General features: G+C 38.7%; 1 protein-coding gene across 2 annotated transcripts in view; it reads left to right on the top strand.

Moving 5' to 3' along the window:
• Positions 1-17,881, top strand: part of NUDX23 (nudix hydrolase homolog 23) — a 188,912-nt gene that overhangs the window by 35,307 nt on the left and 135,724 nt on the right. For both annotated transcript variants that reach the window (XM_089371941.1, XM_089371942.1), the window contains exon 3: positions 12,017-12,093. In XM_089371941.1, coding sequence (XP_089228067.1) covers positions 12,017-12,093 — 77 coding nt within the window. The remainder of the gene's footprint in view (positions 1-12,016; positions 12,094-17,881) is intronic.

Raw genomic sequence — 17,881 nt, 5'->3', positions numbered from 1 at the left:
AAACAAGTGTAAAATATACTAGAAATGATACTTGTGCCTATCTTTGGTTAGATCTAACAATTTAGCCAATTTTCCCAAAGGAAATGCTTGTTAAATAAAGTAAATAATTGAAAACCAACAAGCTAATTTATTCTAAGCTAAGTATAAAAAAGGAAAAGTTTTAGAAATTTTTAAAGAAGAGGTGGTGGTTGGGTTATACCCATGCCGAAGCCTCACCCTTGCCAAAGCATGAAAATTGACACATTCTTAGGTCGATATAGCTTGAAAACTCGAGGGAGTGGGCTTGGTCTTGAACATAAATTGCCCCCACTATTGACTTAGTCTCTGAAGAAATTTCAACCTCCACTCCGGTTATCAGTTTTCTTTATCACACCAAGCATTTAGCTTTAAATCCAAGCATGATAAAAAATTCTAAAGTTTGGAAATGACAATATTTTTTGAAAACACAAATTTAGAGATTTCACAACTACTGAAATTGCAGAAATAAAACATAGCAAAATTATGACAGCTACACAGAAAATAACACTGATTTTTGGTCAATGTGACCCTGGAAAAACCCCCTACAACTCTTGGGGAAAACCAGTTTGAGAGCTCTTCTTTATTTCTGAAAATGCTTTTACAGAGAAACTGAAATACACAGTAAAAATTCCAGCAACCACAAATTACAACTTATCTCGATTTCTGTGTTTGAACTCCACCTCGAAAATCATGCCAATCAGCGAACAACCAAAGCAGAATTTTTTACAGCAATAAAACAACATTAAATCCTCTATGACCTGCCTTGAAAAATGTGCCCAGAACTTGCTGTACAGACTGTACGGATTTCAACAGTACGATTGCCTCGAAATTCGTGCCCAAATCTGCCTCAAAATTTGTGCCCTTACTGCTGTCCCTCTTCCTCGATTTCTGTGCTGACCTTGTTCATCGATTTCTGTGCCTTTCTCCTGCTTTATGGTTTTGCCTTGGGATGCATGCCAATAAACGTTGTTGTCCAGATTTGCTGAAATTTATTCTTGCTGCTCTCCTTCACTTCCTCACTGCTCATAAATTTTCTCCTTGCTCTCTCTTCTCTTTTCCTCAAATGCTTATGAAAGAATGAATTAATCATTTCCTCTTCTCTTTTCTTTTTATTCTCTAAATGACTTTTTGGGTTACTCTAAGATCTAATGGCTGAGATTAATTTAGATATAGGGATGAGAATAAATGTGCATTTAATTCTCACTTTCTATTTTTTAACTCACCCACTTAAATAAAGACCCACTTAGCCTTTTATTTTCATAGTCACTTCTTCACTTTCTAATTCTTCATTGACTTTAATAAAGTCACTTTTAAATTAGAATGTAATTTTACCACTTATAAAGTCACTTTTAAATTAGAATGTAACTTACCACTTATAAAGTCACTTTTAAATTGAATTGACTTTACCACTTATAAAGTCACTTTAGGAGAAAAGTAAAAAATAAATTTGGACACTTTTTCCTAGGCCAAAGATCAAAGCCTTGGGGAACTACTTGTCCTTTGGTACCTAAATTTTAACACTTCCTCTTATCGAGAAAAGTCTTCCTCACCACTCCCATCTTGTCTCTGAAGTAGACATGCTCGCTCCGTGGCAGTGTTTTACGGCTCCGACTCCGACTCCGACTCGGCCGAGGATCGACTCCGACTCCGACTCCGACTCGGTAATGACTCGGCCAGCTCGATTTCAATGACTCGGTCGTTGTAAAAAATACATTAAATATTTATTTTTTTATAAAAAAACATAATTTTAAATATTTTAAACATAATTTTAAAGATTTTCATTCATGTTTCCAAACACACAGCATTATAATATAGATGGAAGACAACATATGATCAAAGTAGGCTCATGAACCAATCCATTATATCAAAATGGTACCCAATGGCAATACATAGTCAACTGTCATACATGATCAAAGACTCAACAAAATACAAATAACCAAGGAGGCTAGAAATGGCCTCTACAACAAAAGTAAACTATGGTGACCAGACTCCAATACTAGTACTACTGGCTAGTAGCTACTGCCAGAGGAGCCAAGATCATCTCGACCAATCTCTGGATCATCATCATCAGAGTCAGACAAGGGGCCCCATGGCTCCTCCTCATCATCATCGTCTCCAACTGCAACTGTAGAAGTGGTGCCAGTACCACTAGCAGGCTGTGCAGCAGATGCAAGCTGAGATAGAGTAGATATGCGGTTGCGCTTCTGTCGTGGCTGAGCAGAGGAAGCACCTACAACTGGAGTCCTACTCCTTGCTGGCTGTGAGACTGAGGATGGTGGATTGGGATCTGCATTCAACTGAACAGGCTGAAGTTGATGTTCCAGTTCAAGTTCATCAAGATCCTCATCAGGGTCAAACTCTGGTGGACGACTCTCCACTACCCAATTTGATGTTGGATCAATGTCTTCCAACACAATGGGATTTGAATCAGGTCTTTTGTTCAACAATTGGTTTCGTCTGAGCCGAAGGTTGTATTGGACAAAAACTAGATCATTCAACCGTTTTTGCTCCAAACGGTTTCTCTTCTTTGTGTGAATCCTCTCAAAGACAGACCAATTGCGCTCACACCCAGATGCATTGCAAGTTTGACTCAAAATACAAATTGCAAACTTTTGCAATTGAGGGCACTGGCCACCAAAGGCCTCCCACCATTGTGCTGCAAAAAACATAGGAGTGTAATGAATTATGAGTTAGATGAAGGCTGAAGCTCAACAAAATTACAAATTATATCTAACTTTCAAATTATAAATGATTTAACAAACTTTAGTCTTTAATAAAAAAAGTAAAACTGTAAAACCATTAAGAAATTGAAAACTGAAATTTTTGTTTACCTGGCTCATCTGCTTCTCTTGCAATCTTTGCTAGGTTCTTCCCAAAGGTACCTGTTGCATTGCTGAAGGATGTGACCTGTTGATGTATCTGCAGCTGATCAGACTCCGATGGGATCATGCGTTCAATGCAATCAACCAGTCCATCTCTGACCTCCCCCCTCAAAGCTCCTGACTCCTTAGCTTTATAATGATACCGTGGGTTCAAAAAATACCCAGCTGCATGTATAGGGCGATGGAGTTGATTGTTCCATCTTTCATCAATGATTACCCAAATGGGCCCATACTTTGCCACTCTATCCTTGTATGCTGTCTTTATTTGCTCCTTTGCTTGATCCATAGCCTCATAAATGAAGCCCATAGCCAACCTTTCCCCATCCACCAACCGCAACACCTTAACTAGTGGCTCAGCAAGCTTCACAATCTCTGTTGCCTTTCTCCAAAAAGTTTCATCATGGACTTTCCTTTTCAATTCTCTGCCTTCTGGTTTGTTAGACCAATTGCTTTGATTCCATTCATCACTGGAAAACATCTTTTGCAAGTTTCTATGTTGGGAAAGCATAGATTGCAATGTCAAAAAATGTGTAGCAAATCTAGTGATGGCAGGCCTAATAATATCCTTACCTCCAGTGTGTTTCCTCATGAGACTCAAAACCAGTGTATGATTGTAGATAAATTTTGTTATGCTTTTGGCATTATCTACAGTGTTTCTGACCCAATCTAATTTTCCAATATCCTCAAGCATGAGGTCTATGCAATGTGCAGCGCATGGGGTCCAAAAGATGGTCTTGTGTTTTTCCTCTAACAGTTTACCAGCAAGAACATAGTTAGAGGCATTGTTTGTGATGATTTGAACAACATTAGCCACCCCCACATCCTCAATAACCTCATCCAATAGCTGAAACAACAAGTGGCCATCTTTTACCTTATCAGATGCATCAACTGATTTTAAAAACATGGTTCCCTGTGGGAAAAAGACAAGAAAGTTTATGATGGTACGGTTTCTTTGATCAGTCCATCCATCTGACATGATGGTACACCCTGTTCTTGCCCATGAGTCCCTGAACTCTTGCAAATACTCATTAATGGATTGAATTTCTTTCTGCAAACGAAACCCCCTTAGCTCTTGCATAGTAGGGCCTTTGAAGCCTTTTCCAGCAGCATGTATGGCATCAAACATAGGCTCATAATATGGTGAACGAGCAACATTAAAGGGGATATCAGCATCATACCACTATCTAGCTATGTAGTCACAAGCAGTCTCCCTCAATTCTTTCTTCCAATGGTCATCTAAAGTGGGCTGAATTTGACCTTTACTAACTTTAGGACCATGTGCATCTGATGGAGAGGAGGGAGTGAAATAACTTTTGATAGTCACATCACCCTTCATTCTACCCTTTCCCTTATCTTGAACAGAACCAAAAGAGGGAGGAACATAACGGAAAGGGTTGGATGCCTCAGTTTGAGGGATAGAGGAAGAACCCTCAAAATCATAGTGGGGGTTGGTAGCCATCATTCTTTGTATCTCCCTCTTCCTCCCAATTTCATCCTGTATCTCTTTTTGCCTAGCCTTATCTTCTTTAAATTTTTCAAAGCTGGCCAACAAATTCTTTCTAATCTCCTCAATTTCATCAGAGGGACATGCGGTAATTTGGCCTTTAATCCCTGCCAAGTGTTGTTTCAGCCTATGAATCCCCCCAGGACCTTCCTTAATTTTCCTATGGCAAAACTTGCAATGCATCTGACTATCAACCATTTCAACATATGCCCAAGCAGGATCTTTTGCTCTAGGTGCCATTTTTTGACTAGGAAAACAATCTGAAAATGAAAAAAAAAAAAAAAAATTGATTCAATGTTCATTTATTTGACAAAAAACACTCTCTAAGCTTTCTTGATGTGCACCTAAAATTTACTAAGCAAAAACAGATTTATAGAGGTGGAAAAAAATACCTCCAGGCACAAACTGCCTCCTCAAGCTTGCTCCAAGAATCAGCTCCTCAATGCTGCTCCAAATGGCTGCCCAAGAAGCTCCTCACTCCAGCTACAATGCTCCTCCAAGACTCCTCACTGCTGCTCCAAAACAAGCTCAAGAACTGCTCACTAATTCTCAAAGAAGACTCTCACTCAAATGCATAAGACTGCTGTGAGTGAATGAGAGCATTTGGCTGTCTTAAATAGGGTTTGGGAGGGGGAAATGGACCCCAAAAGCATTTAACAATTTACCATTACCCTTTGGAATCCATAAACTGAATTTAACTTTACCAAAAATCACAAAAAAAGTGAATTTTTTTCATGTTTTACGCTGCCCAGCCGTAGGTTCATTGACTCGGCCGAGTCATAACGGACCCGGCCGGGTTGACCGAGTCACATATGACTCGGCCGAGTCACATATGACTCGGCCGAGTCATATGTGACTCGGTCAACCGAGCCGGGTTGCTGGCCGGGTCAGAGTTTTGGGTGATGACTCGGTTCGACTCGGCCGAGTCGGAGTCGAAACGGGCGGGTTGTAAAACACTGCTCCGTGGTCAGGGTTTGGTGAAAATGTCTGCTACCTGCTCATTTGTGGAGATTTACTCAAGCTTGACAACTCCCCTTTGGACATAGTCTCTAATGAAGTGATACTTGATCTCAATATGCTTTGACTTGTCATGAAAAACGGGATTCTCCGTAAGTTTTATGCAACTCTGATTATCATAGTAAATTACTGAAGGTCGCAATGCCTGACCAAATAGACCAAACAACATCTTGCGAAACCATATGGCCTTACAACTAGCCAAACTAGCAGCCATATACTCTGCCTTAGCTGAGCTCAATGCAACTGACCGTTGTTTCCTGCTGTTCCACGACACAACTGCCGAACCCAACCCAAAAGTACTCTTCCTATCTGAAGCACAACCTGCCAATCTGACTACCTGTACCCTGCCAGTCTCACTCCATTACCCTGTCTATAATCCAGACCAAAATCCACAGTCCCCTGCAAGTAACGAAGAATGTGTTTTGCAGCCACCTAGTGCACTCTACTGGGCTCACACATGAATTGACTCATAGTGTTAACTGCAAAACATATATCAGGTCGAGTGTTGACCAAATACATCAAACAACCAATCAACTGTCTGTATAGAGTAGGATCCACCAACTCGGAATCAGAAGCGTGAAGCTCTTTCAGTTAGTGATCATAGGTGTAGACATGGGTTTGCAGTCCTCCATGTGAAATCTGCTAAGAATATCCACAATGTACTTCCCTTCTCCCAGGAAGAAATGCCCCTCCTCCTGCCACACCTCCAATCCCAGAAAATAATGCATCAAGACAATATCCTTCATTTCAAACTCTGAAGCAAGATCTGTCGTACAACCCTCAATGAGTCTCTCTGCACTAGTGATGATCAAGTCATCAACATACAACACCAGAATGAGAGGATCCTCACCCACCACAATGAAGTATAAGTTCGGATTAGCCTCACTCTTTGTGAAACCCAACTGTTGCAAGTATGTATCAATTCTCGAGTACCAAGCTCTGGGAGCTTGCTTCAGGCCATAGAGTGCCTTTTTCAATCTGCATACGTGGGACTCCTTCCCATGCACCTCAAAGTCCTGCGGCTACTCAATATATACCTCCTCCTGAATGAAGCCATTGAGAAATGCGGTCTTCACATCCATTTGGTGGATCTTCCAACCCATCTCTACTACAATGGATATAATGGAGCGAATAGATGTATACCAAGCTACGGGAGCGAAGGTCTCCTCATAGTCAACTCCCTCTATCTGTGAGAACCCTCTCGCCACAAATCGAGCCTTGAACTTCTTGATGCTGCCATCTACAGCATGCTTTATCTTGTAAAGCCATCTGGAAGTAACAACTGATTTACCTTCAAGCCTTGGCACTACCTCCCAAACATCATTCTTCATAATAGAAGAATACTCCTCCATCATGACCTCTCTCCAGACCTGCTGATTGGCTGCCTCCTCATAACTAAAAGGCTCAGAGTCAACAATGCTTGTTACCAATGCCATGTAACTACAAAACCGCTAAGGTAGTTTACTCTCTCTAACTTGTCTCTTTGGCCCAACAGCTTATGTGGCCTCGCGCAAGGTATCTTGAAGCCACTTGGGCTTCCTCTTCCCTGAGCATACTTCTCCCACCGGAGTGAAATAATCCTCATCATCATCAGAAGCCTAAACTCCTGAAGGCCTGCCAACTGACCTCATGCCTGAATCTGTGCCTGTAGATGCAGAAGTACCGTGTGAATTGTTCATTAGTGGACTACCTTGTGAACTGCTCTGCGGACTGCCTTGCATGCTGCTCGAAGAACCACCCACCTGACTCTAAGAGCCACTGCTCACTGATGGACCTGACACTGTAATAGATGCACCTCCTGATCCCTGACCACTGGATCCCTGTGATTGACTCAGTTGCTCCTGAGGGTCTGGTGACTCTGGATACTCTAACTCCTGTGACCTCTTGAAAGCTTTCTCCTCCTCGAACTTCACATCCTGCCTGGCAACCACTTTCCTCTGTGCAGGATATAAATCTGATAAGCTTTCGAGGTCTCGCTATAACCCACAAAGATGCCCTTGTCTGCGGTGGGCTCTAGCTTGGTCGTGTTATCCCTGGGGACATAGGAATATGTAAGGCACCCAAAGATACGAAAGTGTCCAACATCAGGTTTCTTTCCAGAAAAAGCCTCCTCCAAAGTCACATTCCCTAAGGCACGATGTGGACTTCTGTTTTGCAAGTATACAATAGTGTTGCAGGCCTCTGCCCACAAAAATAAAGGTAACCCCTGATCATGAAGCATGGCTTTGGCAACCCCTGCAATGGATTTGTTCTTCCTTTCTGCAGCCCCATTCTGCTGGGGGTTGTAAGGAACTGTGAACTCCCTCCTAATGCTTGTCTCAGCACAAAAATCAACAAACTCACCAAGGGTATACTCCTCTCCATTGTCCGACCTGAGGACCTTGATCTTCCTACCTGTCTGGGTCTCCACAAGAACTTTGAACTCTTGAAAGCGCTTGAAGACCTCACTCTTGGTCTTCAAGAAATAAATCCAGGTCTTCTTGGAGTGGTCATCAATGAATAAAACATAGTACTCATAGCCACTTAAGGATACATGAGACATCCGACTACTCACATCAGTATGAATCAAGTCAAGGGTCCCGGTCGCTCTGCTGTCACTGCTGGGAAAACGGGATCTGGCAAACTTCCCCATAGCACATCCTCTGCATGCATCAAGGTGATCAGAACTGAAATCTGGTAGACCAGTGGTGATCTCTCGCAATGTACTCAAGGCCCCATGATACATGTGCCCCATCCTGTAGTGCCAAATCTCACACAACTCTGAACTGCTAGATCTGCTATCGATCTTGTCTCGGGTGTTGCTACTCAATGTCATCAGGGGTTGGAATGAGAACTTGTACACCTTGGCATGGCGTACACCAATCTCTCTAGCTAAAGAAGCTGGAGTTCCCCTACGATATATAAGCACCTGCCCTCTCCTGAACAACACGTCATACCCTCTGTCCTCAAGTGCTGAGACGGATATCAGGGTCTTCTTCATTCCAGGCACATATAGAACATCTGACACTTTCAAGGGAGGTTTGGGTCCCCTATCAAATGTCAATGCCCCCACACCAACTGCTCTAACAATGCTGTCATCACCAAGTTCTACCTCCATATCACTATCACCCTCTGAAAGCTCTGAGAAGTACTCTCTGACTCATGTCATGTGGCGGGAAGCGTCACTGTGAACATACCAAATGCTAGAAGATGCTTTGTTAGTAGCGGGGAATGCACACTCCCTCTGAACCTGTATGGCAAGTGATCTTGCACTAGTGGCCTCTCAAGCTATGAACCCATACTCTCGATCAAAGCTCTCTGAGAATCTCTCTATCTCTGCAGAAGCTGCCATGGGTTTGTCTTTCCCTTTCTTGTTCTTTTTCTTCGGACACACAACAACATAGTGTCCCAATTTTTGACAATTCCAACATTTGACTTTGGAATAGTCCTTCTCCTTGTTCTGCTGCTTGCCTTTACCTTTGCATCCACTGTTAGAAGCTTGCTTCTTTGCTCTGCCCTTTTTGCCTCTTGCTAACAATGCCACATTGTCATCCTCCTCCACTTGTTTGGCCGCCCCAAGATGGTTCTTTCTGATCTCATTCTAAATGCAATCATCCCACGACTTCTTCCAATCGGGAAGGTTTTCCGTGCAACAATGCCATCCACAAAATTCTCCCAAGTCTTGGGAAGACCATTCAAAGCAATCCTCACCAACTCAGTGGGTGCAATGATCTCACCTACGACTGCCAACTCATCTCTCACTGAAGTGATCTTTGTGAGGTATGCTGTAGCACTGTCAGTCTTAGCCATTTTAATGGCCTTCGGTTTCTCTTTTACGACCATTTTTCTGTTTTCGTTTGAGCTCTGGTAAAGACTGGTCAAGGCTGTCCACATCTCATGTGCATAAGTCTTTCCTCTCACATGAGGAATGACATGGTCTTTGATTCCTTCCAGAATCAATCTTTTTGCCTTAGCATTTTTTTTGTTAAACTCTGTCAACTCTACAGGGTCAGCAGGTACTACTATTGGGTTCTGTGTGGTATTTACCATAATGCCCCATACTTCTGCTTCTTCAAAGATGTTCTGGATTCTCTCATTCCATACGCTGTAGTTGTTCTGCCCATCCAACCTGTCTTCAACTCTCAAACCCAAAGACATGTTTTATTGTCCTACCAAATTGAAATTTTTAAATTTGTGGTAAAGGTTTCTGTTTTCTGTGTAAAAATCAGCTTGCTGTAATTTTCACTTTGCTGTCCCATTTCAGCGAACCAAACTTTGATACCATGAAGAAATTTCAACCCCCACTCCAGTTATCAGTTTTCCTTATCACTCTAGGCATTTAGTTTTAAATCCAAGCAAGATAAAAAATTCTAAAATCTGGAAATGACAATATTTTCTGAAAACACAAATTTAGAGATTTCACAATTGCTGAAATTGCAGAAATAAAACACAGCAAAATTATGACAATGACACAGAAAATAACACAATAAGTTTTGGTCAATGTGACCCTAGAAAAACCTCGTTCAACTCTTGGGGAAGTCTAGTTTGGGAGCTCTTCTTTATTTCTGAAAATGATTTTACAAAGAAATTGAAATACACAATAAATATTCCAGCAACCACAAATTACAACTTATCTCGATTTCCTTGCTTGAATTCCACCTTGAAAATCGTGCCAATCAGCGAACAACCAAAACAAGAATTTTTACAACAATAAAACAACATTAAATGCTATACGGCCGACCTCGAAAAATGTGCCCAAAAGTTGCTGTATAGGCTGTATGAATTTCAATAGTACGGCTGCCTCGAAATTCATGCCCAATTTGCCCCAAAATTTGTGCCCTTGCTGCTGTCTCTCTTCCTCGATTTCTATGTTGTCCCTCTTCCTCGATTTTTGTGCCTTTCTCCTGCTGTACTTTTTTCCTTGGGATGCATGCCAATAAATGTTGCTGTCTAGATTTGCTGAAATGTATTCTTGCTACTCTCCTTCACTTCCTCATTGCTCATAAACTTTCTCCTTGCTTTCTCTTCTCCTTCTCTCAAATGCTTATGAAAGAATGAATTGATCTTTTCCTCTTCTCTTCTCTTTTTATTCTCTAAATGACCTTTTGTGTTACCCTAAGATCTAATGGTTGAAATTCATTTAGATCTAGGGATGAGAATAAATGTGCATTTAATTCTCACTTTTTATTTTTTAACTCACCCACTTAAATAAAGACCCACTTAGCATTTTATTTCCATGGTCACTTTTTCACTTTCTAATTCTTCATTGACTTTAATAAAGTCACCTTTAAATTAGAATGTAACTTTACCACTTATAAAGTCACTTTTAAATTAAATTGACTTTACCACTTATAAAGTCATTTTAAGAGAAAAGTAAAAAAAAATAATTTGGACACTTTTTCTTAGGCCAAAGATCAAAGCCTTAGGGAACCACTTGTCCTCTAGTACCCAAATTTTAATAGTCTCTTGGATAATTTTCGAACCCGCTTAGGAGCAGCCTCTTTGAAAGTGGCATCTCAAGTCTTCAGATCTTGTGTGTGATGAATGCTAGACCCTCCACAATTTGAAGATGCCTTTTGGAATGGTCGGTTTGCTTGGGTTGATCCACCTACAAAACAAATTGACAAAGCGGGGTTGCCTCCTAGTTTGCCCCTTCCACATGACTATGTAGCTCCTCAATGGTGAGATATGTAAATATTGGTGTAGTTTTACTTACTACCAACAAAATTAGATTAAAACCACAATAGCATATACTAACAAAAAATTGAAAATAAAAAGCGCTTTGCACAATGTATATAGAATAGACAAAGGTTTGCAAAGAATGAGCTCTTTTATTATGATGGCACCAATCTCAGAAGACGACAATAACATTACAATAACAAATGAGGGGAGGCTAAGACTAGTGTCAGGAATAAGACTACTGTCTTTAATTACAGTCAAATACCCTTGTGCTAGATTTCAAAATTGTTAGGGGATAATCAAATAAGAGGAGAGATGCAGAATTTGGATACTTGTCTTTCATTCAACATGCCCTTGTGAGGCCTATCTGCTAGTAATCTTTTTGGTCCTTTGGCTCTTTGTATGGACTTATTGGATTTCTTTATAGCCATTGGTAATACTATATTGAATACATCATTCTTCAAATTATGCTAATAGTATATGCAAAGAAATATTTGATCCAAATCATTTTTATCTTCATCAACTCTTTCAGTCACATTGTTATTCTTCATCAACTCTTTCCTAATCCATATTGCTCGAAGAAATATCTCACAGAATAGATTAATGTGAGTAATTCAAAGATACTATTCTATATAAATAACTGATATCATTTTGCTGTCCTTACAAGGAACCGTGAATATAGGTTTACCTGGTAAGCTTTGTTATTAACTACATTGGTAATCATCAAAATGGAGAGACATATTGATCACAAAAAGGCATCATAGCTGATACTTTTCTCCTATGCTGCACGAGAAGCTGAAAATACTCTCTTTTGTTCTTTTTGCAGTTTTGCTGTGGTAATTTGTAAGGGCCTCAATATTTTATACTGTCTGGACTGTTCCTCTGTTAGTCTTTTGTAATGGATTATTCTGTGCATTCTTCATTCTATGGGTGGCAGGTTGTTGGCTGCCTGGTCGAACATAATAATAAGGTGCTGCTCTGCAAGCGGAAGATACAACCATCTTATGGTCTTTGGTATGCAACTTCTTTGAGAAATACTTTGTAATGATTATATTGAGAGTTACATTGTTGTATACCAAGTCACAAATTCAACTTCGAGACATACATGAACTAGGGAGATATAACTATTCACACTAGATGCTTTAGGCAAGCAAAGATCTGATGGCATTACAGTTGAACAGATATTGTCTATGATACACTCTACTCCATCAATGCAAACTAACGGGAAAAGTAGATATCCTAATATCGAACTTAATTGACTTTTGCAAGAAGTAAGAAGTTAAACATACCTGATGAACCACACACGACTCTTATTTCTCTTTTCTCATTCCATAGGATATCCTAAAATTCAGACTTTTAACTTGAACCGTTAGTTGATTCCTAACCAAGTTTTCATCTTTGTAAACGTAAATTAAGCGGTTTGTTGACTCCTAACTGAGTTGTTATTTTCATCTATGCTTAAATTCTATTGTAATGAGAAATGATGGTATTTAGGATATATATGTTTGGAATATTAGCTATAGCATCGTGTTTAGATTTACTGAAGAGGTCCTGCTGTTGATTACAATAATTTAGCAGATTATCATTAGAATAACTCTATATAGGTGCAAGAAAAACGTTGTTCTACAATGACAACCTTTTTGAAAAAGGTCTTCACATAGATGTTGTGCTTAAGGGAAACAACATCTTTAAGAACCCCCATTTTGGAGGAAGAGATGTACCAAGGTCTGAGCTTGTTTGGGTGATAGAAAATGTTCTTGAGTTTAATATGTGGTTGAGAGATTATTATTCCAAGGTGGAGTTTTTGTAACAATATTATCAAGATATATATGTGTGTGTGTGTGTGTGTGACCTCAAGGGTTAGCTCAACTAGCTGTCACCAATGTTGCTAGGTATTTGGGTAGTTTTGCGTTAGTAGGTGCTTGGTTTAAATCCCTATGGCTTAGGTGCCTAGTTGTTGAGAAAAATGATACCAAAGAAGTGTTTCCTGGTGCACTGGCCTTTTTTTCCTAGGAAAGCACTTTAATGGCCTTTTTGTCATGTGACCTAAGTTGTACGAAATGCCGAAATGTATGGTTTCCGAAACGGGTACGGTTGGAAATCCGACTCCCCATAAATGGAAACGTTGGATGAATCATGAAATGTCATATACATATATGTAATATTTTTTATAAATAAGTTAATAATGCATCTTGCGAGAAAAAAAAGAATGAGACACATAAAGGGCATTTTAGAAGGAAAACCCAGTTTATGTTAATTCTCATAAATGATTAAATGATTCAAAATCCAATATTATCATTTATAAATGAAGGCTGTACATCCAAGATTTGAAAATCGGCCTTTATACATGAGACTTTACATCCAAACTCAGCCTTTATACGTGGCTATATGTGCTAAAAATGAAACATATCATACGTTAATGACAAGTACAATTACCTATCTTATAATCCTAATCTTCATCTTTACTAAGAAAAATAGAACAAGAAGTTTTTTTGGCAGAACTAGAGCGTGGATTGATTAGAGATAAATTAGTTTGTGGAGTGATTAGACATAAAATTTAGTGTTATATTAAATCTATTTTGGCCATAGAAGGGCCCCACAACCTTCTTGGGTGCTTGAGTGAGCCCGCAGAAGCAAAAAAGTCATGGAAATGGGTCAAAATTGGCTGGAAACGGGGCAGAATTGGGCCAAAATGCCATAGAAACATTTCAACAACGTTTCGGTGGCGTTTCCAAATTAGGGAACGCCATCTAGGCGTTTCAGTCACATTTAGCGGTGTTTCAGTGTTTCAGGGAGTTTGATCCAGGTGGATATTGGTGGCCACCTGCCAAGTCCACCTGGACCCCCACCATTGTCTTTCTCAGCATTTTCAGTTTCCTTAATTGTAGCACAACTTACTATTTTTAGCAGTTTTTCGGGTCCTGAACTTCCGGAGCCGTTTTGAGGCCCTAAACGACGTTTTTTGGGGAATCCAGGGGCAGCATCGGTCCATGGACCGATGATGCCCATTCCAACAATGATAGTGCTCGGATAGATCTTTCTAATGAGCTATTGTACGCGTCAAACAGAGATCATATGCCAAAGTTACGACCCCGGAAAGTTGGTGTACCAATTTACCCCTAAACGGGGCCCACAGTTTGGCGTTTCATCTCCTAGGGTTAGGTTTTGGAATGTTAAGGGTTTTCCATTGTTTCTCAACAATAAATAGGCCTTCGAGCCTCATTGTAACACAGTTTCAGAGGCATGTAGCCACCACATCTCTTCTCAGAGATAAGCTACCATCGCCCTAGCTGGTTTATTTCCATTTCTGGTTGTAAGCATATTTCAGTATTTTCCATTAATGAAATGAAGTATTATTTCCGCTGCATCTTTGTGTATATGGTTATTTCTGTAATTTGTTGCGTTCCTGTTTAAATCCGGATCAGAGTTTCGGGTATGGGGACGCCACCTCGAGCGTTGTTTCCTACAACATAGCATGTGACATTATGATTTATATTAATGTGATAGAGTAAAGTCACTTTATAAGGTGGTACATGTGCTAGGTACATTTTAATAAAGTCACTTTATGTTTAAATGTGACTTTAGGGAGAAAAAGTACTTAGTGCTTGTTGTCGCACAGATTGTCATGACAACGCTCAGACCGGGGGTTGTCACTCTGATCCCCGATCTCTCCGTTTAAGCCTGTCTCCCGCGGCTAAGGGGGGTAGACCCTATGGGACAATGGATGACTAACTGTGGACCAGTGGGGTTGGGAGACACGAGGGAAAACAAGCACTTATTTGATTTTATTAAGTTAATAGACCAGTGCATTATGGAGTTAATGACTGAATGATTATTTATCAAATGCTTGCGGAAATATGAACTCATTAAAAATCATTTACCATCAAATAACTCAAACAAAGGTTAACTTTTGCGAGATAATCGATAAATGCTCAATGCCTTAACAATATTCTAGCAATTAAAAGTCAAAAGATTATATGCTCAAAATAACCACGCAATTTTTAAATGCTAATCAGTTATCACTTTCATATAGCTAATCTTCAAATGAACATTTAAGCATGTTTAACCACATAAAAATGATAAATATTAATCCCACATCAAAAATCTATTAGCTTTAGTGAAATACACCAAAATTTGGAAACGTGACAAAATATGCTAAGACTAAACGTGACACAAAAATATTTCAGAATAAACAACTTTTTTATGATTTTTATATATTTTTTATTTTTATAAAATTTTAAGATTAAAACAAAACAAAGTCTAAATAAATAAAACTTAAATCTAAATAAAAAAACTTAATTATTAAAAAAAAAGAAAAAAAAAAGAAAATATATAAAATATATATAAAAGGTCATTTTTTATTTCTTTTAAAATCTTTGATTTTTTTTAAAAATAAAAATAAAAATAAAAAGGTTTAAATTAGATTTGGTTATAGTTTAGTTTAGTTTTATTTTATTTTAGAATAAATAAAAAATCAATAAAAAATAAAAAAGAATTTCATAAAAGGTAAAAAAGTTTTTATTTTTTTTATTTTTTAGACTTTATTTTAGATTAGATTTTATGTAGGATTTTAGTTTTGTTTAATTTTTAGACTTAAAATTTTATTAAAAAAATATAAAAAATATATAAAAATCAAAAATTTTGAAAAACGCTAATTGGAAATTCTTTTTTTTTTAAAGTCTTTTTCTGTTGTGGTGAAGTTAAATGTGCTCAATATGTTTATATTTGGAGATTAACTATTCGAAACCTGGTCAGCATTTAATTTCGTGGTTATTTAAAGCATTTAATCTTTCGTATTTTAATTGTTGGAATATCGTTGAGCCATTGAGCATTTATCGATTATCTCGCATTTGGTAAGAGTTGATCTTTGTTTGAGTTATTTGATGGTAAATGATTGTTAATGAGTTCATATTTCTATAAGAATTTGATAAATAATCATTCAGTCGTTAACTCCATAAAGCACTGGTCTATTAACTTAATAAAATCTATTGAGTGCTTGTTTTCTGTCGTGTCTCCCAACCCAACTGGTCCACAGTTGGTCATCTATTGTCTCATAGGGTCTACCCCCCTTAGCCGCGGGGGACAGGCTTAAACGGAGATATCAGGGATCAGGGTGACAGCCCTCGGTCTGAGCGTTGTTGTGACAATCCGTGCGACAACATTTTTTGGCACCGTTGCTGGGGAAAGAGTTTTCCTGTCCCTGGCGTTTCAATGACATTCATCTTCTCATTTCTCATCATTCTTTCATCTTTCTCATCTCTCATTTGAGCTGGCAAATTCAACATTTTTTGGCATCATTTGGATCTTTTCATCACTTTATCTTTCGTCATATCAGCAGCTTCTCTTCAGTTTGTTGCTTGTTTGGGTGGCGACTCCATTTTACTTCTTTTATTTTTTCCCAAGACAAGAAGCCTCTCTCACATCAGTTTGTTTGTTGCTTTTTGGATCCTAGAATTAGATTCATTGTTCAAGTGGCGACTCCACTTCTTTCATCTATTTATTTTCTTGAGCAGAGATCTCTTTCTATCATCAATTTGGTCCCTCGTTATTCATCATGGATTATTCATTTAAACCATGTCATTTTACTGATGATATCCATGATATTCCGGAAGTGGCCATTTCTAAATTACCTTTGTTCTCAAGTGGTGATTCAGTCGTTGTTAAAAGGCATCTAGGCTTGTTTACTCGTATAATGATCATATATTGTAGACCCCCTCAGTATAATCATGAAGATGTCAAAATGCATCTTTTTGTCCTTTCTTTAGAGGGTGATGCTTTGAATTGGTTTAACAATTGTCCTAAGGATTCTTTCACTTCTTTACAAGACATTGTCAATGCTTTTAAAGATAGATATGGTAATCCAAATAGCTCGCCTTGTGCCCCTAAAATTATGCAACAGAATGAAAGTAATCTTATGAAAGGTTCAGCTGTCGGTGAAAGATTCCAAGACAATTCTTCATATCAGAATGTGCCATCCACCTGTACCATTGCAGATCAAATCCATGATAGTGGAAAAGCAGGGACAAATGACAATGAAAAGGAAAATCAAAGGCAAATTATACAAGAACTAATGTTGATGGTAAAAAATATGGAGATAAATCAAACTAATTACGCCAATGATGTGAGAAATTTATGCACCCACCTGGAAAAACGTAATAGGGAGATGGAGATCATGCAAAATCAACATGCTAAGGAAATTGAGGCCATGAAGACTAATCATGACACAAAAATTAGTTCTATGCAAAGCAAGTTATTAGGCTTAGAGGAAAATATGACGACCATGAAAGCTAATCATGATAGAGAAATTAATTCTATGCAAAACAAGTTATTAACTATGGATGAAGAAATGACTATCATGATGTTCGATCGTAATAATCAGTTGGCTACCATGCAAGCAAATCATAAGGAAAAGATAAACTCTATACAGTATTGTTTGATGACCATAGAGGAAAAGAACGATAAAGTAATAAAAGATATGGAAGAAGACCATGCCAGGGAAATCAGTGCTATGAAGGTTGAACACTCTAGTCAGATAGATGCCATTAAAATACAGGTTCAAAAATTTCAACAATGGTCATAGGATGAAAGAAACCAGGGAACGCCAATAAATCAACAACCTCCTTATCTGTTACAACAAGCTCCATCATATTATGAGGTCTTTTGTTCCATTGAAAAGTGGATAACTAAAGGTGACCTGGATAAAAGGGAAATTAATAATCAAATTGATGCTCACATGGTTAATCCACCAGTCATTGAAGATCAAGTTATAACTCATGGCACTTGTGAGATTGATCCATCATCC

Source organism: Pinus tabuliformis, chromosome 8 (assembly GCF_031772625.1).
Source record: "Pinus tabuliformis cultivar Carrire ecotype Pingquan chromosome 8, CPIR1, whole genome shotgun sequence".
NCBI classification, from domain to species: Eukaryota; Viridiplantae; Streptophyta; class Pinopsida; order Pinales; family Pinaceae; genus Pinus; species Pinus tabuliformis.
Note: the sequence above shows the minus strand (reverse complement) of the source record. Positions and strands in the feature narration are given on the sequence as shown.